The sequence below is a fragment of the Lactuca sativa genome, chromosome 9 (assembly GCF_002870075.4).
Source record: "Lactuca sativa cultivar Salinas chromosome 9, Lsat_Salinas_v11, whole genome shotgun sequence".
NCBI classification, from domain to species: domain Eukaryota; kingdom Viridiplantae; phylum Streptophyta; class Magnoliopsida; order Asterales; family Asteraceae; genus Lactuca; species Lactuca sativa.
The window spans coordinates 204,822,286-204,848,778 of NC_056631.2; the positions used below are offsets into that span (position 1 = coordinate 204,822,286).

The 26,493-nt window shown below is 39.7% G+C and overlaps 1 protein-coding gene across 1 annotated transcript in view; it reads left to right on the top strand.

Annotated features, from left to right (window-relative positions):
• The window catches only part of LOC111920540 (pumilio homolog 12), a 79,456-nt gene extending 54,039 nt beyond the window's left edge, over positions 1–25,417 (top strand). Inside the window, exon 7 of the mRNA XM_023916123.3 lies at positions 25,239–25,417. Coding sequence (XP_023771891.3) covers positions 25,239–25,417 — 179 coding nt within the window. The remainder of the gene's footprint in view (positions 1–25,238) is intronic.
• Positions 25,418–26,493: the final 1,076 nt, after the last annotated feature.

Consider the following 26,493-nt stretch of genomic DNA (forward strand, 5'->3'; position numbering starts at 1 on the left):
AATACAAGAAAACGCTAACGCTACTAAATACACTGATAATTCTCCGAACCCATTTCCACCGCTCAAAATCCAAACAAGGATACACATACCGACCCAGGAGTTGGCTGCCTAATCATTCTCTATCTACTTGCAACAACACCAAACACCTGCCGTGGAGACATTCATCCTTCTCATCAAGTACTTCCCGCATTAACTCACTCTGACCCCTTTCCTCGATCACCGACATCTCTGGTCTCATGATTTCTTACAGCATATCTCTATACTCCACTTATAACTACTCTTGACAAATCTCTGCTTTCTTACATACTGTACCCGGTTCTCCCCCACTTAGGGTTCGAACCATCACCAATTAGCACACAACCAACCCACAACTCTTTTTCACCAGCGAAATCGCACCTGCCCCAGGAAAGTGCTACACAACGCCCGATAATTCCCCCTTAAGGAAATCAATCAACCCCCTATACTCTGAACCTCTGATGAACTCCTCAAGAACTTCTCATCACGACTGCCTCTAGTCGTTCCAAATCTCATACCAATCTAGCACTAAGAATCTCAACTGCTCAATAACATCCCTGGCTCATAGACTGAACCGCAAAATCATCGTACCTCTCACCTCAACTCATCAACCAACGCTCCAACACCGGAATTGTCCCAAGGACAGGGACCCACTCCCAACATAGATGAAAACTCTCTGCACTGCAAAACTCGACTGAACTCCCCACTGATACCACTACAACACATCCTACTATTCTCAAATAGGTGTGGTGTGGTCCTCGACTACCTCAGTCCCAACTGACTGTCTGCTCATGATAAGTCACTGCCTCGCGGCACACATGCTACCTGATACTCTGGGAGAAATCATCACCGATAACGACCTGCAGGGTTTACCCCCAAACCCAAAATTAAAACATCAGGCCTCTCGTGTCTTGCACACGAACATAAATAGCACCACCCACATAGAAGGTGACCTCTCCTCTATCGACTGATTGCTCAACTCAGACCGAAATTCTCCTCTCCCTCTAACTCCTTACCAAAATACTCTGATAGGCACTCGACTTCCCTCTCGAGGGACACCTCTCCAAACTCAATCATGGCCTACAGGCCTAAAACCCATAGCGTCCAATCTCTACCTCATCAATCATGACCGGATAACAAGATAATCACAAGCATCATTCACTACGAACCATGGTACTCATCCCATGACATCCCTTCTCAATATGCTCCGATGTATGGTACCCGAACCATAGCATCACTCCTCAATCTGCTCCGATGTATGGTACTCAACCATAACATCACTCCTCAATCTGCTCCGATGTATGGTACTCGAACCATAACATCACTCCTCAATACGCTCATTAGAATCTTCAGAATACTCCCTGTATCAAGTATGGGTCCTCTGCTTTCAGTAGTACGGGCCCATACTACCTGCCACATCTACCCATACTTTCTACACGGACTATCCCGGAGCTCCTAAGTAGCTGCTCGACCTTCTAGTTCACCAATTCCGTCGCGCGCTCGCTCCCTAGCGAAATTCTCTACCCTGCCAGTGCACTCATCTGGCTAAGGTTACTCCCTAGGCTCTTCCCAGATTCCCACACTTCTCTGCCATCAGCTGCTGAAGAGCTCCTAATGATGCCAGCCATCTACCTCCTGAATATCATCATATTCGCTTGGTAGCTGACTCCCATCATCGAGAGTTCCACAAAGCACGAAGCAAGCAGCATTCGAGCATCGAAGAATATATATGACTCACTCTGGGTGATAACTCCGCTTGCTCTGCTCCTCCTCGGAAGTACCACCGAACTCTGCAACTCTTCCCCTCGCGGGCTCTAACTAATCTTTCTCCAAGTACCACAGTACTCATCTTGGTATCTCCCCTAGATTACTCCTCTACTCAAATCCCTTAAAGGATTCCAATCAAATATCCTCACTCATCACATAATCAAAAGCACATCGCATATCACAGAAATTCCTAGGCTAAGGCATCACAAATCAGGCCACTCTAGTCCTAATATATGGAATACCTAGCCTGTCTCTAGCATGCAATAATATCTCATAAAGTGCATCATAAATATCTCATAACACAAAAGTAAGGGTATTTTGGGAAATCACCGTTCGGGCTCTGGCTGATTGTACACACCGCTCTTTCTCGTTTTCTCTTTGAACTCTTATTCGCTTTAGAAAATTATTTCTTTGAAAACCTTTCTCACTTCTTCCTCAGTTTGAGTCCAGAATTACCCGAAGGCGCATCCGAATCCCTCAAACCAAGGCTCTGATACCAACTTGTAACACCGTAAATTTCAAGACAAAATTTTCATTTAAAATAATCATTTTATTCTTAGAACACTTGTTTAAAATCTCATTCATAATTGAATTACAAAACATAGCTTCATTTTCACTTGCATAGAAAACCAGGATCCTCCAAAATATGACTTTTTCTCTGGTGTGTACAATCCAGCCGGTGCCGTCCCGTGATACTGAAAGAAACCTGAAAACAACATAACACAAAACACTGTAAGCACGAAGCTTAGTGAGTTCCCCAAAATACCACACACATAACACATATAAGCCACTCGAGGCCATAACTCTATGGGTCCGTGCACCCAAACTCTGTGAACCCTCAGGTTCTAACTCTGTGAACCTTCCGGTTCCAACTCTAGGAACCCTTCGGTTCCAACTCTGCAAACATGCACAGCATAAATCACATAGAAATAATGCAGTACAACACATAGCATACACATAATATACACACACTAACACATAGCTCTGATTACCTACTCAAGGTAAAGTATAGTCAGAAGACTCACCTGGCAAGCAGAAAGCAGATATCTCCATACTTGAATCTCGAACTCGCCACCGCCTAACACGTAAGGCAAAACTCTCATGACTACAACTCTCAAGACTAGAATCAATCCTCTCAATGCACCCTCTTAAGGGTAAAAGAATATTTTACCCCTCTCTTGGCCCAAAGGCCACATCGCTGACCAAACCCTAAAAGTCAACGGTCAACCTTTGGCTGACCCTACTCGCCGAGTCAACCCTATGACTCGCCGAGTTCCTATAATCAGAACTTCACTCAATCCGCGACCTAACTCGCCGAGTCACTCCGAGACTCGCCGAGTCCAACAACTCTGAGCCCACTCGCACACAACTCACCGAGTCATCCCTTGACTCACCGATTCTCGACTCAACCAGGGAATATCGGGACTCTTCGACAAGACTCGCCGAGTCCAAGAACAGACTCGCCGAGTCTAAGACTATCATCAACCTACTCGCCGAGTTGTTCATACAACTCGCCGAGTTCCAGGCCATCTTCATCCAACTCGCCGAGTTGTTCTTCCAACTTGCCGAGTCCCAGCTCATCTTCAAGCAACTCGTCGAGTCCACTCATGTGACTCGCCGAGTACCACCGGTCTGAATCCACTCAGAAGCATTCCAGGCCATGCAAATGATCCAAAACATAGGTCTAGTCTCATACAACTCATCCATCACGTAAAGTGGCAAACTTTACGTGAATCCAAAAAGATCTAGGCCTTATTCACTTATAACTAAGGTTTGGGACATGCAAGCTTCACTAAACAGTCCAACACAGGGACTTTCATGCTCTCTGATTCTTCTCCATTTCAGATCTGAGGTAGCAACCTCAGATCTAACCTCTAGACTTCCAATTTCATCCATAGACAAGATCCCACAAACCCCAAAATGAAGAAACAACATACAATCAGTCCAAGAACGAGATATTACCTCCAATGGACGCCCCAACTGCAATGAAATTCGAATCCAAGCAAAGCCCCTTGCCCCAAGCCTTCAATCTCACAAGATTCCTTCAACAAACTCCTCCAATGCTCCAAATACGCTCCAATCTTCTTCAATCACACTTTCTAGGGTTTATGGACTTCAAGAGGGAATAAAGAGGCTGGGGGAAGGATATAATGTTCTTTAAATAGGGCTCAACCCCGAGAATTAGGGCTTTCTCCACTCAGTGCCTACTCGTCGAGTCCATCTCATCGACTCGCCGAGTCGGCTGCTTAACACGCGACCAAGCCGCGACTCTACTCGCCGAGTCCATCCATGGACTCGCCGAGTCGCTCTTTCCCAAATAACACTTTTAGCCCTTCAACTCTACTCTTGCTATTCCGGGATGTTACACCGCGTACTCAGCAGATGGAATATTGGGCTTGGTATTCTCGGTTTGGGCCATTGGTTGGGTTTTCTTAGTTTGGGCCTTGTTGGGACATTAGACTTCTATTTTGGGCTTCTGGTTAGTATTTTTTTAGCTCCTTTGGAATTAGGCCCATGATGGGTTTTGGGCCCAATTTGAAAGATCGGGCCATATTAGGCTTTGGAATATCATTTAGGATTTGGGCCTTGGTAGTAGTTGAGTTGGGCCTTTGCTTTGGGCCAAGTTAGGTAAAGGGTAGAATGGTCTTTTTACCCTAGTTATGGGCTAAGTAGCTTAGAATCTTGGTTATAAGTTGGAACCCAGTTTATAATTGGATGTCATTTGATGTTGATAATGTGGGGATTTTCCGAACCAACAGTCAGAGATTTATGTGAGTGTTTCAACAGCTAGATGTGAGTCTCCTCATTGTTCTTGTGGGGTCGAAGGCACCAATACTGGCCCTCTAGGTTCTGATATGTTAGATGTCTTTGTGACTCTTGCATGATATGTTGGGCTAGTCCTATAGGTATGCGAGGCTAGGCCATTGTTTGAAAGGCTTGGCCTATTTGTATGTCGGGCTAGGCCCAAGGAACAAGAAGGGCTAGGCCTAATGTATGCTAGATAGGTGCTAACTGTCTTTGTGACTTTTTTCATTTTTATGTGGGCTGGACCTATTAATTTCGCTAGGGTAGGCCCATTATAGTGGGTTGGGCCCAATATACGGGTTGGGCTCAATGTGAGGGATAGGCCCAATGGTATGTAGGGTATGTGGTATTTTGGGGAACTCACTAAGCTTTGTGTTTACGGTTTTATGGTTATGGTTTCAGGTACTTCCGGTTCGAAAGGGAAGGGCCCAATATGATCGTAGCGCATCCATCCATGTTTCCGCATTATGATGATTTTGGGATTGTACTCTGATAACTGTTTTCCTATAAAGTAATTTTGAGTAGAGAAAAAGGATAATGAATGACTTAAAGATAATTAATGTTTTGGTTGAATTAAAAATGAAATTTTTATCTCATAATTTTTGAGACGTTACAAGTTGGTATCATAAGTGTTTCCCAGAATACCCGCACATGTTGTTACGTTATATGTTATGAAAATTGCATGCTAGATTAGGGCTAAGGATCTAGGAGAGATGCCTTTGTATACATGTTGTAGGAGCTTGTAGACTTGCATGCTAGTACTGATCAGTCGGTGATATGACGACATGTATAGGTTATGCTCTGTGCTTTTAGGAGCTCACATTAACTTCAACTAACTAGTAAGTGAATATACTAAGTTACATATTATTAAGACTGGATAATTTTAGAAGGTTAGGTTTTAACACTATTGCACAACTCTCGTTTGAGTCCAACCGTTGTGGTGTGAGACCTTTCATTCAAAGAGTTATATGGTGTCGGTGATGTAATTGTATTCTTAAGCTATTTAGAGGGTTTTTGGGGGATATCCTTCTGCAGATGATGGTGGGGAGTAGTGTGGTGGTTTCCCTAGAAGAATATAGGAAGAATGTTAGTGTAACGAAAACGCTGGTAGCCAGTAAGCTTGAGAAGCTTTCTTAATTAGTCTATGTATTGGAGTGCTATTGCACGAATACTACTTGCTTTGTGCTTTGTGGAACTCCTAAGTGACGTGAGTTAGATATTAAGTGGATATGTTGAGTCACATGTGTCAAGCGTTGAATAATATCAGAGTGATGGATTTGACCCTGTTGCACAACTCTTGTTTGAGTCCAACTGTTGTAGGGATGAGTCTTTTACTCGAAGGATTATCTGAACTTTGTTGCACGTGATGGTATTCAAGAGGTGGTTAGCTGACATTATGGGGAGTTCTTCAACAGCTGATGGTAGGGTAATGTCAGAAACCTAGGAAAGCCTAGGAAGTGCTTCGGTGGATTTAGTTGCACTGGTTAGCGAGTTCTTGGAGTATCAGTTTGAGAAGGCGAATTAGAGGATTCAGGATAATTCTTGAGGAAATTATGGATAGGTGTGGAAGGTAGTATTCGGCTGTACTACTGAAATCACATGATCCATACTCGAATCGGGGAGAGTCTTGGAGAATCTAGGAATGCCTGTGGGATGAGGATTCTTGGTTATGTTCTGATCATTTGCATGTTTGTTTTTTAGTATGGAGATGAGCTTACATGGAGGAGGTTCACGTTTAGGTTCTGGCTCAGGTGCAGGTACCGAGCCAATAGATAAGCGGATGCGGGAGCTCATCTCGTTGTAGATTACCTGCAATATTTTGTACTAACACTGATGAGTACTTAATCGAGATTTAAGAATTGGACCAACCCGCACTTAGAGGTTACTTCATAGATTTAGTCACAAGTAATTCTAAGATGATAATATCTTCTATTCTTCAAACCTAGATACATGTGCGGTTTTACTCTATGATTTTGTTATGAATTGGTCTATTCCAACGCTATCCGTAACGGGTAGTTATAAAGGGTATGTCCATGTGTGACATGATGAAGTAAACAAAAACTATGTAGTCAAAAATTATTTTTCCTTCTTCCTTAATAGGAGAAGAGATATATATGGTCCCTCAATGATTTGGTGTTGACATCTTAAGTGCTTGGCCGAGCCCTGACTGAAATTGATGTGTTTAATTTAGTAGTCAGATGTAGTCGTCATAAATCTATATCAGGAAACATAATCTTGAACTCTGAGATTGACCATTATCCATGTCTCGAGTTCATATAGATATCATAGAACGAAGGAATAGCTGATTACTTATCTAAGGTTTGAATATTGATTAGATCAAGAGTTCGGTAGTTGCATTGGATGTCTAACTCTCTGTTTCTTATTAGAGAAGTATTGGTCCTTGTATAGTTGATGACTTGTCCAAGTGGGAGACTGTTGGAAAGTGTGTCCAAGGTCATTAAATATTGATAATATTTCTAATAATAACAAGGCCCTTTTGGGTTGCTTTCAAGACCCAAATTGAGTATAATAAATAAAGGAGTAATTGATTTATTAATTATTATGTTTAATAATTAATTAGATACTAATTGGATATATATATTTTGGGAATTAATTAACAGTTTTATTAATTAAAGCCTTGAATATTCAATTAATTAATAGTTGGTTGATCGGGAATATTCCATACCCTTATGGGAATTAGGGTTAGATGAAAATCACTCCATCCCACATAGGAAAAGGATTGAGTTCTGTGGTTAGGCTCCTATCCCACATGGGAAGAAGTACAAAACCTAGTAAGGGATCCAAGGCTATAAATAAGGCCTTAGGGATTTCATTCTTCCTTGTACCTTGGCTTGAAGTTTTTGATGGATTAGTGTCTAAGCCCGTAACTATATTTGGTATGTACTTAACCCGGTTATGTGTGGTCCTTTTGGGTTGCCTTCACCAATGCAACTTGATAGGATGATTTATGAAGAGAGAGGTTACTGTGGTTTATTAATATATTATATGAATAATATATTAAAAGAGAAATCATATAGTTTAATTAATATTAGACAAGAATTAATTAAGAATTAATTTTGTGGCTAAAAGACATTAATTAAATAAAGGGGACTAGAACTGTCAATTGTGTGATAGTTGATTTTGGGCTGAGAATCCTTATGGATTAGAGCATGGACGAAATTAAGGATGAGTCCATCTTAATTTCGGCCACAGAGGCCTTATTCCAGAAGCTTCTCAAGTTACTTAGGGCCTAAGTCATCCAATTAGGGTTTTGACTGAAACCCTAAAAGCTCAAGTATATAAGGACCCCTAGGGCTAGCAAAATCGGCCACTTGATCCCTTGGAAGCTTGGAGCCGACTTTTGCCTCTCATCCTCTCTCATTTACATCATTCTCTTGCTTGTGGTGTTTGTGAGCCATTAGAGGTGTTACACTTGTGACACTAAGCTTCTTGAAGATCAAAGGATTCTTGCAACCATTGAAAGGTATAATCTAAACTAGTTTATTGTAGTTTTCAATTTCAATGTATGCTAGATTAGGGTTTTCAAGTCTTGGATGAATTACATGTACAATAGAGAAGCATAGATCCAAGCTTTAGGGTTTTATATGAGCACATATGAATGTTCTTTTGTGTAACAATCATTAGTGGTATCAAAGCCTTGATTGGCTTCTGTTGTATTTGATGCTTTGTGTTTCATTCTTGCTTGAAAAATCGATTTTTTTGGTCTTCTGCCTGACAGACTCAGCGAGTCCCAATGTGGGCTCGACGAGTAGGATGAACCCGACGAGTGCATAAGGGGACTCGGCGAGTCGGACTGTCAAACAGAGGAATTTTTGGGATTTTATGCCTATTTTGTTGTGGAATAATTACCAAATCGTTTCTAACTGATAAAACACGAATTTTATTAATATTGGATGATTATCCTTGCCAAAATAAAAAAATATTTTCAAATTAATTAAATATTTATTTCCTTATATGATAAATGTTAGTTATTTGAATTTATTTGATCATTATCTTGCATAAAATTGGATTATGTCAAAATTAGATAATCACCATAATTAATTGTTTAATTATATATTTGAATTTTGATCTAGTTAGTTTTGAAATGTTTCAAAATTGGCCCTCAAGTTTTGGAATTTAATTTTTGAATTAAAAGTTTAATTTTGAAATTATTAAATTCCAAACCCTAGAATTTTACAAGTTTAAAATTCTCCCTATACTATTATAATATTATAAGAATAATTATTATATATGTATAACTTAAATGCTAGTCTTGCCGTTAGTAGGTATCATTCACGAAGCCGATCTATAAGGGGGGGGGGGGTATAAGGTTATGGCCTATAAAGTGGCCGTTTAATGGGTGTCCACTCTCATCCACCGCTTCCTTGATTGGAGGAGGGTCGTTAGCCGAACGGGTAGCATAGGGCAAGCTTTTCCTCATTAAAAGTATAATGAATTAATAAAGTAACTAAATGTTTTTACAAAATTCCCAATCTTAGTTACTTTAGGCAAAAGTGAATTGATGCAATTCCATGAAATTACACTTTGTACCCTTGCTAAGACATTAGTGGAGAGTGTGTGGTTAATCGACACACTAATTGGGCTCTAAGAAAAGGTGGCAAAGGGTGACTTGATGTTTGTCATAGATCACAATGGAGCGTGTGTGGTTAACCGACACTTCGATTAGGTGACTATAATATTGGGGATACCCATGCACATTTGCATGGTTATTCACACCCGGTTTGTGATCCTTGACATCCCAGTCACAAACTTGAGGGGCATATCTAGATTTAAACATTCCATTGAAAAGTTCAATAAATCTCAAAAGGATCTAGAAGTTTTCAATACATTTAAAGCTTAATTTTACTTTGTTTTTCATGGTGGAAATTAGTGAATCGTCATTCACTTACCTTCAACTTATATGTTGTTTAGATTACGACATCCCTTTTCTAAATTGCAAATAATGTTGTTGGATCCTAGCCCTAATTTTTCATTTGGGTGTTTAATTAGGGATTCTTATCTAATCAAACTTTGTCTCTTTTCTTTTTCAGATGTCGAACTTGAACAACAACACTTCCGACTCTAACGCCTTCAGCTCATTCTCACTCATGAACTTGTGTGGGAGGGTGATCTTTGATGGAAACCATTGCAATGATTGGATCTGTAACATAAGAATGCTCACCCACTACGAGGACAAGGAATATGTCCTCGATAAGAAGCTGAAAGAGGTGGATATGAACACTGCCACTCCCGATGTGTAATGACCCAAAAATCACGACTAAAAATTTCTTTTAAAACGTTACTAAAACCATATTTAATAAAACCGCATCATAAGTCATAACATAATTTCTTTGTATTAATCCAAAACATAATCCTATTATCAGAGTAAACATTCCCAGGTTGACTGAGTATGGTGTGTGCACTGCAACCTCTCCGAGCTCCTCTTTTGAAAACTGAGTACCTGAAACGAAAAACTGAAACTGTAAGCATGAAGCTTAGTGAGCTCCCCCAAACTACCACATACCATACAATAACATATAAAGCACATACTAGGCCTTGCCCATTGCATTGGACCGAAGTTCGGAAACTGACTGGGACCTTGTCCCCTGCATCGGACCAAAGTCCGGACTAACTGGGGCCTTGCCCCCTGCATTGGACCGAAGTCCGGAAACTAACTGGGATCTTGTCCCCTGCATCGGACCGAAATCCGGACTAACTGGGGCCTTGCCCCCTGCATCGGACCGAAGTCCGGAAACTAACTAAACATAGCATAACATAAACATATCAACTATCATGAACACACATATACTGCATACTACATCGGGCCGTAGCCCAGAACACATAACACATAAATCTTGTCTGAGCCACGAAGGCATCAAACATACTAACTACTGCATCAGACCAAAGTCCGGAAGCTACTGCTGGCTAAACGGGCCGGCATTGTGGCCTTAGACCCGTTCCTACTAGAAGGAAACTCACCTAAACTGTTGAGCTCTGCTGATAACCCTCTGGCTGCTAACCGACCACCTTCTGAGCCGCTGCTCATCTAGCTCTCTGAACTACCAATATCAAAATGATACTTAGTCTGACAGTCCTTCAAAAGTCAACTAAGTCAACTCTGGTCAAAGTCAAAGTTCTGGTCAAAGTCAACCTTCCAGGTTGACCCTACTCACCGAGTCAGCCTACTGACTCGCCGAGTTCATGAGCTCAGAAACCTCCTTCATTCGCGACTCGACTCGCCGAGTCAGACCATGACTCGCCGAGTCTACTGATTTCCGAGTCCTGACCTGTCCAACTCCCTGGGTCCCCACTCAACTCACTGATCTGAGTCTTAACTCGAAGGGTTTGGGGTTCCACAACTTGACTCGCCGAGTCCAAGAACAGAATCGCCGAGTCCAAGGCAATCTTCAACAGACTCGCCGAGTTGTTCTTCCAACTCGTCGGGTTCCTGCCTATCTTCATCCAACTCGCCGATTCCACCCATGTGACTCGCCGAGTCGCTTCAGTTCTTAATCTATTCAGTGGCTTTTCGAGCCATACAGGGGCTCCAAATCATAGATCCATACTTCCAAAGTCCATTCCCCATGTAAAGTTGCAAACTTTACTTATAACTAAGGAGATCAAGGCTCAAAACACTACAAACTAGGGTTTAAGACAAAGAGGCTTAACAACCAACCCAAAGACTGATGCTTTATGATTTTCTAGGCCAAAATACACTTAGATCTGAAGTAGCAACTTTAGATCTGGGCTCCAACTCGAAATGATTCAAGGACAAGGCATAAAAGCCCCAAAACTCATAACCAAGATAGATCTAGATGCAAAGGAGGGAAGATAACAGCTTATTACCTCCAAGATGAGCACAAACTGAATTAGTTCTCGGATCTACACCGCTCCTTTGAAGCAACCCTGTTGATCTTCAAGTCCCTTTCAAAGATTCCCTCCTCCGAAGCTATTTTCTCTCAAATGGTGGAAGCTCACACGAATTCCAGGATTTACAGGCTCTCTAGGATGATATAGAGGCTGAGGAGGGGACATAACATCCCTTATATAGGATACAACCCCCGGGATTAGGGTCTCTCTTCAGACCGGACTCGCCGAGTCCCTTCTCCGACTCGCCAAGTCGGTCACTTACTCCTCGACCCGGATCCCGCTCGGACTCGTCAAGTTAAAATGGACTCGACGAGTTGACCCCCTAGACTTAGGGTTTTCTTTCCTTTCTTGGACTTTCTGATTTTGGGTGTTACACGATGAGATCGTTGCCTTCGAGGCCCATGAGCGTGATGCCACGAAAGTCCATTGTATCATGCTAGTAACAATGACTGCTGAATTCCAAAAGTCCTACAAGGACTTCTATCCCTAGGAAATGCATCAGGGCTTGGTTGAAAAGTTTCACCAAAGTGAAAGGCAGGAGAGGTACGAGATCATCACTTCGATGATCACGACCAATATGAGAGATGAAGAGTCTGTCACTGCTCATCTGCATAAGATGCATATGTATGGTGACCGCCTGCTAAAGTTAAATGTTAACTTCGATGAAGAGCTTGTGATTGACATCATCCTTCATTTATTGCCACCCTGCTTCAACCAGATTCGCATGACCTACCACATGAACAAAGAGGAGGTCACATTGAGTAAGCTGTAAGGTCTATTGAGGATTGCCGAGAGTAACCTCAAGGACAAGTCCGTTGCACAAACTCTTACTCCTATTGTTGCCCCAGTCTTGGCTATTGGGCAAGGAAAGGGTAAGAAGAGGAAGGCTCCATCAAAGAGCCACCATAAGGGAAAGTCCCATGATGGCACCTCTTCTAGTGGAACCAAGGTTGGTTCTGCTAAACCCAACTCCAACCCCAAGGATGCAGAGTGTCATCACTACCACGAAATAGGGCATTAGAAATGAAGTTGCCCAAAGTATCTGGAAGATATCAAGGATGGAAAGATCAAGCCGTCCTTCGCAGGTATTTACACTATTAAATCTAATGATTCATCGCATGTTATTTCTTGGGTACTTGATACAAGATGTGGTTTTCACATTTGTTCTGATTGGCAAGGCCTAAAAAGAAATAGGGATATGGAGCATGGGAAGATAAACTTGATCATGGGAAACAGAAGATCGTCGCCTGTCACCAAGAATGGAGTTTACTCTTTAGTGCTTAGTAATGGATTAGGACTAGATTTAAATAACTGTTGTTATTCGCCATATATGGCAAGAAACATCATTTCTTTTCATGGTTTGTATAGACAATGATTTAGATATTCATTTGATAATGAAAAGGGTTCTATTAATGCTTATCTTAATGGTGTTTTCTATTTTGAAGCATTGCCTTGTACTAGACTATATGAAACTGTGATGGTTGTAGAAAATTTAGGAAATGATGTGTTGTGTATCGATTCTTCTAATAGTTTGGATAAATCATGCTTGTGGCATTGTCGTCTTGGACATGTCAACAAGAAACGCATAGCCCAACTCCAAAAGGATGGAGTGTTGGAGTCATTCGAACTTAGGGACGATGACGTGTGCGGGTCTTGTTTACTTAGAAAGATGACCAAGTCACCCTTCACTGGCACTTATGAAAGGGGTGAGTTTTTATTGGATCTCATACACATTGATGTGTGTGGGCCCTTTAGATCCACCACAAGGGATGCAAACAACTTCTATGTGACTTTCACCGATGATTATAGCAGATATGGGTATATCTACTTAATCAAGCACAAGTCAGAAACCTTTGAAAAGTTCAAAGAGTTTAAACAAGAAGTGGAGAATCAGTTGGGCAGGAAAATCAGGATGATTTGATCTAATCGAGGTGGAGAGTACCTAAGTCTTGAATTTTACAACTACCTCAAGGTATGCAGAATCGTTTCGCAATTGACACCACTTAGGACACCACAGTTGAATGGTGTGGCTGAGAGGCGTAATCGAACCTTGGTAGACATGGTTCTTTCCATGATGAGTCGTGCTTCACTACCTATCTCATTCTGGGGGTATGCCTTAGAGACTACCGCGCATATCCTTAACTTAGTCCCTACGAAGAAGGTTGCCAAAACACCTCACGAGATGTGGACAAGGAAAGCTCCCTCGTTGGGACATATCAAGGTTTGGGGTTGCGAGGCTTTCATAAGATAAGAGACTCACGACAAGCTCAAACCTTGTGACAACCCGAAAGTTTCTATCTGGTAAAGCCAACCAATTCAATCAAAGTCAATCTCGTATCTATTACCTTCTAGCTGTGTTAAGGGTTATTTTGTGAGTTTTTAAGCCTCGTACACTTAGTACTTGATGCTAGGATGTGTGAGTAACGAATCTATGACTTTCTAATTCAGCCAAGAACATTCATCAACGGTGTTCATGGTCCAAAATAGAGTTTACGGCCGTAAAATCTTGGTGGCCGTGAACCCCTCATCATAAGTATAGATTTCCTTCATTTGTTCTTCATTTCTCACATCTTGAAGTCAATAACACTCATTTCTCTCTCAAGTATCATCAAGAACACCAAGAACACACACTTGTTCTTGGTGGCCGTGAACTCCCAAAAGCTTCCAAATCGTAAGAATTCTTCCATATTCTTGTTATACACTACAAACTCTTGAAGCCTCGTGAAGCAAACACCCTTTTAGCAAGAATCAAGGACTCAAAAATGCATGAACATCAAGATTTTACGACCGTAAACCCTTGCATGGTCGTGAACACATCCACCTTTGGCCGTAAATGTTGGGTCAAAAATATGGTTTATACTTTGCTTTTCTGGGCAATTAAATTTTTCTGTAATATTTCTGGAGTTTATGGTCATGTTTACAGCCGTAAACACCTTACGGCTGTAAACCCATTTACGGCCCATGTCCACCAAGCCCATATTCTCCAAGTATAAATATAGGTGTTAGGGTGAGGGGAATACATTGATGAACCCTAAGGAGTTTACGGCCAGAGAGAAGAGAGTTTACGGTCAGAGAGCATTTTGTGTGAATCTTTTGTATCTGGAACTTTAATTCATATCAATTCATACGAAGATTCATATTATTCTTCTTTTCCTTCTCTTCTATTTGATCTGACATCATTCGTTTGATTGGGATTCCGCACCATCAAACGGATCTGATTGATACACAGGCAGATTAGGGACTTACAATTGGTATCAGAGCCAGGTTGTATCAGTCAATTTTGTCAGATTTGGGGCATTATTTGATCTTATTTTCAAAATATTTTTGCGTTTTTGGATAGATCTCGCAAAAATAAGGGGGGTTTGTTCTTCGTGTTTTTCATAAAAAGGGTTTTTGATCGAGTTTTGGAGCAAAAAAGTCAAAAAAATCGGTGTTTTTTGCGAGGAGTTTGCGACCGACGGCTAGGGTTTCGAAGGTTCACGGTCCGAGCTTGCGGCTCGGAGTTTACGGCGTCAGACTCAGTCTCGGTGGTTTACGGCCTCGCACCTCAGTTTGCGGTCAGCGTCCTCGCATCAGCTTACTCGGCCTCGCAAGCGCAGCCTCGGAAGAACAACCCTCGCTTCGCATTTAAAAAAAATCGGACAGGACTTTGGAGGAGCCGGGATTCGAACACGGGACCTCGTGCTCATTAAATAAGCGCCTTATCCAACTCAGCTACCTTATCACTTGTTACATTCCTTCGAAAATTAAACTATAACCCGTCTTTTTCGCAGCAAGTTTTCCTATTTTGACACTTTTAACCCAAAATTCAATTCCTTTTAAATTTTAAATTCATTTTTCATCTAAAATTAAAAAAAAATTATATAAATAAATAAATAAATAAATAACAATAATAATAATAATAAATAATTAAAAAAAATATATTTTTGACTTTTATTTTTTGAATTTTTATTTAAAATTTTGACTTTGACTTCCAATTTTGATCTTTGATTTTAAACTTTGACTTTTTCGTTTAACTTTTAAACTTTCAAATTTAGCTTTTCGGATTGACTTTTAAGTTTGACTTTTCAAGTTTGATTTTTGAGTTTATTTTTTTCAAATTTGACTTTTTAGTTTAACTTTTTAAATTTAACTTTTAAGTTTGACTTTTGAGTTTAAATTTTTAAATTTGACTTTTAAGGTTGACTTTTGAGGTTTATAATCAAAGGGTTTGACTTTTAAGTTTTATTTTAGCTTCTAGTTGTGCTTTTAATTGATTTTAAGGTCTACGAGGGAGTTGAAACATGAAAGAGAGTCGTCAGGATATGTTAAGACAAAATTTCAACATTTTCGATTATATCCTTGGAGAAACCCTCGAAACTCAGTTGCAGCGATTTACTACACTTATTACCGAGATGAATATAGTTGGGATCTTCTTGTCTAAATCTGAGATAAACAAAAAGCTATTGAATTCACTTCCAAAATCGTGGGATATGGACGTGCCGTAAACATGACCGTAAACTCCAGAAATATTACAGAAAAATATAATTGCCCAGAAAAGCAAAGTATAAACCATATTTTTGACCCAACAATCTCCCCCTTGGTTTATAGCTTTCTTTTATTAATTGACCCAACAAGCTCCCCCCTAAAAAGTAGTTGGCTCTTCTTGTTGATCTTCATTGTGAGATTTGCTTCAGCATTTATCTTCAAATTCTTCACGACTTCAAGATGAACTTGATGAATCTTCAATGAATGACTTCATCTTGAGCACTTGAGCTATTCTTCAAGATTTGGAATTGAACGCACATTGGGCGAGGATGCTTGATGTACTGATTCTTGAAAATTGGTGCTTTCAGTTTGAGAATCTTCAGAGAGAACAAATCTTCTGGATCACTTCAGCAGGTACAAAGATAGCAATAGACTGATTGAGGAGGCTTCAATGCAATCCGTCACATAATCTTCAATTTCAGCTTCACCTTTCTTCTGGGGTTGAAAATTGAATGTTGAAAGAATAATCTTCATTTCTTGCTCCTTCGAATGCAAACTCTTCGATGCTCACGGACGAGGCTTTGGCTCGAAAATCTTCAACACAAACTCCATGAGTCTTATCTATACATGAATTCACTTTTCAAGACAAAACAAAACTAAAAGAAAACTTAGCAGACAAATTATTTTCTGAAACTTCATCGACCGAGATGTTTGCTAAACTCATTGTATTTCCACACTTCAAAGCATCAAGTTCTTCAATTACATCAGCAAGATTAAAGAAAAAAAAATTCAACTCAGGAAACGACAGAAACCCCTGAAGGCTGAATTAGAAGCAAAAACCAAGGACTTTAGGAAGCTTCAGGAAGAGTATAGCAACAAGTGTGAAAATTATGACTATATTAAGAGACAACTTGCTGCTGTAACTGAAGAACTTGACAATTTGAAATTTAAGTGTGGAAAAAAAAGATGTTAGTTTTAAAAATTATACTGCGTCAAGTCAGACAGTCGATTCCTTGTTTGAAACCCAATTAAAATTCAAAGATAATCAAAACAAGGGTTTAGGGTATGATAGTGTTCCTCCACCTTTCAATCATAACTACATATCCATACCTATGACACAGGAAGAAATTGGCAAGGAGGCACATCTTAAATATGGAAAACCAGCTGGATTTGTGTCAGGAGGTATTCAGGTTGAAAAATACTAATGTGTCTACTTCATGTGCAGGTAAAATAGCAGAAGATGAGAACAATGAGAGAACTACTGAACAAACCAACATCTCTTTGAACTCTGAGTCTTTTGCTTCGAACTCCAGCTGCTTCTGATCAACATGTCGTTGAGAAATACAGGCCTCCAATTACAGCGCAACAAAGTGCCTATTGCAAGCGTGCATCTGGGAACAATAAGAGATAAGGCAAGGATACGCCACCAGGGGAAGGAATAAATTACTTCACAGTGAAGAAAAAGACTTGTTTTCACTGTGGAACACCTAGGCACATTGCCAAAAATTGTCCTAATCGTGCATACGTTCCCTACTATGCACAAGGATGGAAAAACGCGCCAAGTGGGAGATACTTCAAAAGAAACCCTTCCAGGTCACGTTCAGACAATGGTGACTGGAACGTGCACAAGGCCAAGAATCAAACCCACAAGGCAAAGAATCCGAATCCCAAGGGAAAGAAGGAAATGTTGGCCAAGAAGCCCAATCCAAGAGATGCTCCAGTGAAACAAAGACCGGTTAGGTTAAAGTCATCTCGGCAGCCGGCTTCAAGTTCCAAATCAAGTGCCGAGGCACCCATTAGACCGAACAAGAAATGGGTTAAACCCGAATATAGATGGGTTCCAAAGGAGAAAACTCCCAACTCTTCTAATTATTGGAATAGTGTCTAAGGCTGCAACTATATTAGGCAAATATTTGACCCGGTTGTGCATAGTCCTTTTGGGTTGCCTTCACCATAGCAACTTGATAGGATGATTTATTAAGAGACAATAAATATTATTAGTATATTATGAGAATAATATATTGTTATTTGATTAATATAAGTCATAGAATTAATTGGAATTAATTTGGTGACTTAAAGAGATTAATTAAATAAGAGGGTATAAACTGTCAATTGTTTGATAGTTAAATTTTAGACTGTAAATCCATATAGATATGGATTGGACGGATTCTAGAAGCTAAAGGATAGCTTAAAATCGCCCATTGCTTATCTAAGGAATGAATTTGGATAGCCTTAAGAGAAGATTATCCAATTAGGGTTTAGGTTGTAACCCTTAAGGAGTCTACAAGTATAAATAGACCCTATGGCATAAGGAAATCGGCACTTCATCTAAAGTATAGAAACCCTGGCCGATTTCCTCCCCTCTCCTCTCTCTCAAATCATCCTCCTTGCTATTTGGTGTTTGTAAGCCATTAGAGGAGTGACAATTGTGACTCTAGAAGCTCCAAGACAACAAGATCAATAAGGAATTCAAAGGTATGATTCTAGATCTGTTTCAATATTGTTATTACACCTAAATAGTCATTAGAAGTCTTGGATTCAATGCATGTTTAATTAGAAAGCCTAGATCCAAGCATTAGGGTTTTGCATGCGCACATAGGAAAGTTCTTATGGCTAAAACCCATCACTAATGACTCTAATAAGCGGGATATGTCATGGGAGAGAGTATCGTGCGTTGATGACAAAGGTCGACCCAGTTTCAAAATGGACTGGGTTCCAAAGACCAACTAATCCCGCTTTGTGTTGGAGCAGCTATGGAGGCATATCTAAACAAGAAATAAAACAGAAATAACACTATTTTTGGATTTTTAATTTTTGATTTTTTTCTTTGATTTTTGAATTTTTCTGATTTTTTTTTAATTTTTAATTCTCCCCTAATATTTAAATTAGAAGAAACTATGACAAATTTAACAAAAATAATAATCATATCTAACTTTAAGAGAGATTTGGGATCAAAGTTTTTAGACAACCTTTATCCACTTGTCGGTACCTTCTATCTTCACATCTTTGTCTGGTCGATCGCCGGTATTGTTGTCCACTTAAACACGAAAAATTGTGACTTATTAAGACATACTATTTGATACAAGACAAGGTGAAGTTAAGTTCCTAAAAATTATATCTGATCCTAATTCCTTAGATACTATATCTTAAGGACCATTCATCTGACGACGACCAGGGATATAGCTGTCCACCTAAATTGAGCAACGAGATCTATAGACAATCTTTGAGTGTTCAATTTTAATTGTACTGGAACGTGTTTCCCGCTTCCTGATATGCCCCAACCATCAAGAACGTCCAGAGTACTCCTTACACCGGGTGAGCAGACAACCATTCAGAGAGAGGATAGATTCAGAATTCTATTACTTATTACTTTACAGGGGGTTGAGAAGTAGAAGGTTGCATATGATGTGTACCAGGTCGGATTAGAAGTCACGCAAAGGAGACATCATATGGCTAACAGATAAGAAGTATTTCACATATATAACATGCAGAGAAATAGAGTTGTATATGTTGTGTACCGGGTCGGATTGGAAGTCACACAAAGGAGACAACAAATGACTAACAGACGGAAAGAAAGAAAATGATATTCTACAGACCTAATTTATCGGAATTTACCAGTCGCCCCATCCAACCGGAATTAAGGACAGAATCCGCACATCTAGGAAAAGTTAAACCACGGTTCTAAGTACGGGTTCAACTAATGTGACGAGTAGATTCCTATATATATCAACCTGCTCAACCTATCCGAGCGTCGTATTGTCAGGCTGAACATATCTAACTAGTTCAAGATTTGTCAAGTCTATAAATTTCCTAAGTTCAACTCTCCCTAGTCAAGTCCATTTAAAAATTTTCGTGCCTACCGACGCATCAAACCAGAGCATAGACCCTTTAACTTCGGGTACGTTACACAGACTCAGGTTGCCTGTTATCACTTGATAATATCACTTCCCAAAACATCTCCCTCAAACACATTCCGTTTACACCATTTTTTTTTTTGATTTTGTAATGTTTTTAGATTTTTTTTGTTAAATTTTCTAATTTTTGTTTTCTTTTTATTTCTCCCCCTAAATTTGTGAATAGGAGAGAAACGAAAGTAAATGCGCAAATTTAAACTATGCTAAAACAAAAATTAGTCTTTAAAGCGAATCAACTTAAGAAAAACTCTGTAGTATAGACAAGAAAACGCAAACCGTAATTCACCGATTGAATCTGCATTCAGAAGGTCTGAGAACCGCATGTGTAATCTCAGAACAGATCCGAAAATTCTTCATATTATTAAGCACTAACCCCATGAGTGATCCCTTCCTTTCTTCCCTTCCCGCAAAGGACACATACTCTCAAATAATGTTCTGAGTGTTGTACAGTTGAGAGATGTCCCCAATCATATGCCAGGAGCAGCCACTACCAACAAACCGAAGTCTGATGATATGCCTCCATAGCTGCTCCGACACAAAGCGGGATCAGTTGGTTTTTGGAACCCAGTCCATTTTGAAACTGGGTCGACCTTTGTCATCAACGCACGATACTCTCTCCCATGACATATCCCGCTTATTAGAGTCATTAGAAGAGTTGGGAGTTTTCACCTTTGGAACCCATCTATATTCGGGTTTAACCCATTTCTTGTTCGGTCCGATGGGTGCCTCGGCACTTGATTCGGAACTTGAAGCCGGTTGCCGAGATGACTTTGACCTAACCGGTCTTTGTTTCATTGGAGCATCTCTTGGATTGGGATTCTTGGCCAACATTTCCTTCTTTCCCTTGGGATTCAGATTCTTTGCCTTGTGGGTTTGATTCTTGGCCTTATCCTCGGTAGATACATCAGGGATATATATTAATCGGGTTCAGTAGATAGTAGAATGTGTGCTTTCCTCTTCATTTCCTGTTCCTTGTTTGGTTGTGGGCTTAGAGCAGATTCACCCAGTCTACTATCTATTTGATCTTAGCGATATATATTTTATGTATACACCAAGTAATCATAAGGAGTAACAGGTATGGTTCAGGTTAGTATACACATTCAATATACCATTTTCTACTACAGAAAAACATACTTTTTAGTGGTTAATTCTATAATACCTTGTTTTATACATACAAGAATCAAACCCACAAGGCAAAGAAAAACATACAATTAGTAGGCTAAACTAGAAACTTATTAGTAAAAAGGGTTTAATTCATTTGATTAAACCAGTATAACTTAAAAGGACCTTTAGTGGTTAATTCTATAATACCTTATTTTATACATATGGCTTATATATAATTAATATATGATAGGCAGTTGGATGTATGCTTTCCGCCTTACTTCCTGTTCCTTGTTTGGTTGTGGGCTTAGGGCAGATTCAACAATTTAACTATCTGTTCGATATTAGATTATATATAGCTTGTATAAACTAAGTGATTATAGAAGGAACTATTGTGGTTACCATTTTTACTAAAGGAAATATATGATTTTCTTAAAGAATGTTTTCATTAAATATAAAGAACTATTACACTTAAATCCGTAAGTACCAAATGAATACACCAGGGTTATATACAGTGAAGATCTAACAAACCATGAGACGTGTGACTTCTGCCTCATTCCCTGTTCGTTGTTTGGTTGTCGGATTAGGGAAGATTCACACAATCGATTATCTGTTTACTCGGAATTGCATATAACTTGTATCCATTTAATACTCATAGAAGGAATTGTGGAGTTATTTTTACTTATCATTCACCACATCAGAAAATATAGTATTTTCTGGAGGAACAGGCGGACCTTTCTAAAAGGGAACTTACAACTACTTTCATCACTTATATACTTATGAGCTCACCTGTAACATCCCAAAATACGACCCAAAAATTTTTGTTTAATCGTTACTAAAATCATTAGATCAATACCATAAATAAAAACCCATACGTCAATATCTCAAAACCATAACAAAGTATCACGAGAAAACTGTATCAAGACTCTATCAATCATATCTACGAAAAACTAAATCAACTCTTAGGACAGAAACTGAAGCCGTGGTGTGTGCGATGCCATCAACCCGAGCTCTTCCCTTTACTTGCGGAAGTACCTCGAAACCAAAACTGAAATTGTAAGCACGAAGCTTAGTGAGCTCCCCCAAACTACCACATACCATACAATATCATAAAAACACATACTGGGCCTTGCCCACTGCATCGGACTGAAGCCCGGAACTAACCAAGGCCTTGCCCTCTGCATCGGACTGAATCCCAGAAACTGCATCGGACCGAAGTCCGGAACTAACTGGGACCTTGTCCCCTGCATCGGACCGAAGTCTGGAACTAACTACATCAAACCGAAATCCGGAACAGATTGGGACCTTGTCCCCTGCATCGGACCGAAGTCCGAAAACTGACTTAGCATAACGTGGCATAGTATAAACATATCAACTAGCATAAGCACATATACTATATAATGCATCGGACCGAAGTCCGGAACACATAACACAAAACATGCTTGAATCACAAAGACATCAAGCAATCTAACTACTACATCGGACCGAGGTCCAGAACTACTGCTAACTAAACGGGCTGTCATTGTGGCCATAGACCCGTTCCTACTGGAAGGAAGACTCACCTCGTAGTCTAGCTGCTGAATGAACTGCTCTGGAATCTGTCTGCTGCGGCTCCGGTTTCACCCCGGCTACAATTTCCATAATTACACTCAGTCAAATACTGATAACTATACTGAGGGTAAAATGACTATTTAAACCCTGGTCCAAGTCAACCTCTTGGTCAAAGTCAACATGCAGTTGACCTGACTCGTCGAGTTGGGTCGCCAACTCGTCGAGTCCCTACTCTCATTTCTCATTTTCTGCACGCAACTACTCGTCGAGTTTGGCATAGACTCGACGAGTTCCTCATTGATACTAACACTTAGTCAATCTACATCCGGCTTGCCGAGTTGTATGAACAACTCGTCGAGTTCTCCTTCAACATATGAACACTCCGAATGTGACTCGCCGAGTCTGTTATTGGAATATGAAGATTGCCTTGGACTCGCCGAGTCAGGGCATTGACTCGCCGAGTCCCTTCATGAATGAGTCTGATCTTCGACTCACTGAGTCCACCTACAACTCACTGCTTCCACTTGGCATAATACACAGAAGGGGAAAACTTGAGGACTCGCGACCCGACTCGCCGAGTCGGTTACATGCAACTTCTATACAATCAATTCTGCTCAAAACCACTGCATACAACTTATAGATTTGGGTTCTTAAGGCTTGTTTACCACATAAAGTTTCCAACTTTACGTGTACATATGCATGAAAAGGGATTTGAAGGCTCAAAAGACTCTTAAAAGAGTAGATCTATGGATTTTCATGAAAAATAGCTCCATAAAGGTGTTAGATCTATGTTTTTGGAACTGAAACATGGCTAGGTCTGAAGGCTAATCAACCCAATGTGATCTCTCTACTATAAATAAGCTAAGAAATTGATAAAATGGCCTAAATTGCTCATAATGGCGAATCAATCATAGAAACAGAAGGAATCCGATTATTACCTCAATAAACTCTGTAGTGGGTGCAATATCATGGATCTTCTTCTACTCCTTTGGATCTAGCCTCCTTCTTCTCTTCAAAACTTCAAGATTCACACAAGAAATGCTCGAATGCTCAATGAATGGCTAGGGTTTGCTAAATGACGTTCTGAGGGTGAAGGAGGCGAGTTTGGGGCTCATAACATGGTTTAAATAGGGTACAAAACCCGTGGATCTAGGGTTTCTTCCAGACAAGCGGACTCGCTGAGTCCAGGATATGGACTCGCCGAGTTGCCAATTTAAACGTGCTCAAAATCTCTCCTCTACTCGGCGAGTCGGGCCTACAACTCGCCGAGTCCAGCTAAAAATGCAAAAATACTTAGATTAAAATACATACCAGGAACCAGGTGTTACATCACCAGCTTAAATGCTGATCTACTCTTTCAAAATAACTTGTATTCTCAGGAAACTAGTAGACATATACACGCACTGGGATTTAGAAGATGGAGTTTAGTAGCTTCATGACTTGTTTTGTTATTTACTTTTGGAATCTATCTTTTGTGAATCACATACTTTGTAAACACTTTCATATTAATGCAATGGTTGTTTGTTACTTTGATTACTATGATGTATGTGTTGTGATACTAAGGGGCTGTTTGGCAGGATCTGAATTTTTAAGATCTGAATTCTTAAGAGATCTGAATTTCTAAGAGGGTCTAAAATTTTAAGAGCTGAATGTTTAACATGCTGTTTGGTTGGCACATCTGAATTGTTGTGCTAAATTATTAAAATGACCATTTTACCCTTCTGTTTTAATTTTTATTGAATTCAATTATTTATTTAGAAAATAACCTAATAAATTTCTTAAATATGTATTTAAAAAAAATATAAACACCATATAAAATCCAAATTTATCATAAATCAAAATTAAACACAAATCCAATTCAAACATAAATATTTTTAAATCCACAAAATCATAATAAAATCCCAATAAAATCCTACAAATTTAATTTTATCCCAATTGATTCGCAATCTGATCACGCAAATTATCCATGTATTCATTGCCTTGTGAACCCCATTCCATATCGTGTACGTTTTATCCATCATTCTCTCCTCCTTGTGCTTGAGCATTGTTCTCCTCGAATGCCATAAATAACTCATCATGAATATCGCATTTCCTTATGAAATTGTGGACTGCAAAACAAGCAACGGCTATATCTCTTTAGCAAAACTAATGCGTATTTCCTAATAACAGCAAGAACATATATGATTTCACTATAACATCAAACACAAATATGTCAACACTTCACTATAACATCAAACATAAAAACATTGAACACAAACAATTGAATATAAAAAAACCAAACATAATAGGAAAGACTGCAAACATAACAGTGAAATCAAACATAATAATAGAACATGTCAATATTCATTATGTCCATTGAAAACATTCAGATTCGTTCATTTCACATCAAACTCAACATATAACATCATATAACATCAACATATAGCAGGAAATCAATTTTTTTAACAATAATTTTCGTTGTTTTAACAAATCAGCATATAACATCAACATATAGCAGGAAATCAATTTTTTTTTTCGTTTTTTGAAGAAATCAGGAACAAATACATAAGCGGATTTGTCTATATTTTATTTTCAGGTTTAGGAGCAGCAACAAATCAGTTTTCAGAAGAAGGAAGATAGAAGAATAGAAAAAATAAAATGATTTTCAGAAGCTATAACATACCTGATTTTGTTTCTTAAACAAATCACGAACTGATTTCTATTTTTTAACAATAATAATGAACTAATTTCGTTTTTTTAACAAATCAGAAACATATAAACATAAAATGCTGTTGATTTTGATTTCCAAGTTCGAGAAGGAATACGATTTTCAGAAGAAGGAATACGATTTTCAGAAGAAGAACAGCATACCTGAATCATCGGCAGGAGGCGGGTGGACTTTCGGTGGTGGCGGCGGCGGCGTTCCAGGGAGAGGCGTCGATGGGTAAGATTGAAGGCGACGCCGGATCTTGCTGGTGAAGAGAACAGCGGAAGGAGCATATGCGAAGGAAAATAAACGGAAGAAAACTCGCGAATGGGTATTAGGGCAAAATAAGGGACGCGACTTCTTTTTTAAATTTTCAGACACTGCTCAAGATCTGAAAAAATAAGAGGCGAATATAGTTTTAAGAGGTAAAAATTAAGATGGAGACAAACGATCTGAATCTGAATTTTTAATACATTACCTCTTAATTTTTCAATTAAGAAGCAAACAAACGGACCCTTAACATGACGTCCTCGGCCACCAAACGTTTCCGCCATTCTGGTATGGGGGTGTGACAAACCTCGTAGTGAGCAGTGTATTTTTATCGGCTACCCACAAAAGACTTTTGGATATCTCTTCTATAGACCGAGTGACAATTTTGTCTTCGTTGCGAAGAGAGGGGTTTTCCGAGAGCGAGAACTCATAAGCCAAGGGGACAGTGGGAGGCAAATCGATCTTGAAGAGCTTCAAGAGTCGAGCGATGAAGGAACCTTTAACACTGGCGCTCAACTCGAGGAGAAAACTCTGGTTCAGCCGATTGACGTATCCTTACCTCTTTGACGCTCCAGTAGAGTTAGTGTTCCACTTGTGTTGTATGGTTTTCATATAACAAGTGAGGGTGATACGTTGTTTAGTGATAGTACACTAATATATTTGGATGAACCTAATAGCTACACAGAAGCCATGGCAGGCTCGGAGTCTGCAAAATGGAAAGAGGCTATAGACAGCGAGATTCAGTCCATGTATGACAACCAAGTTCGGAATTCGGTTGACAATGTGCTAGGTCTTAAGACAGTTAGGTGCAAGTGGATCTTCAAGAAGAAGACCGACATGGATGGGAAGGTATACACTTATAAAGCGCGATTGGTTGCGAAGGGCTTTACTCAAACTCCCGGAGTTGATTATGATGAGACCTTCTCACCAATTGCGAAGATAAAGTCTAATAGGGTGATGCTAGCCATTGCTGCATTTCATAACTATGACATATGGCAGATGGATTTCAAAACTGTTTTCCTTCACGGAAAGTTGGCTGAGGATGTT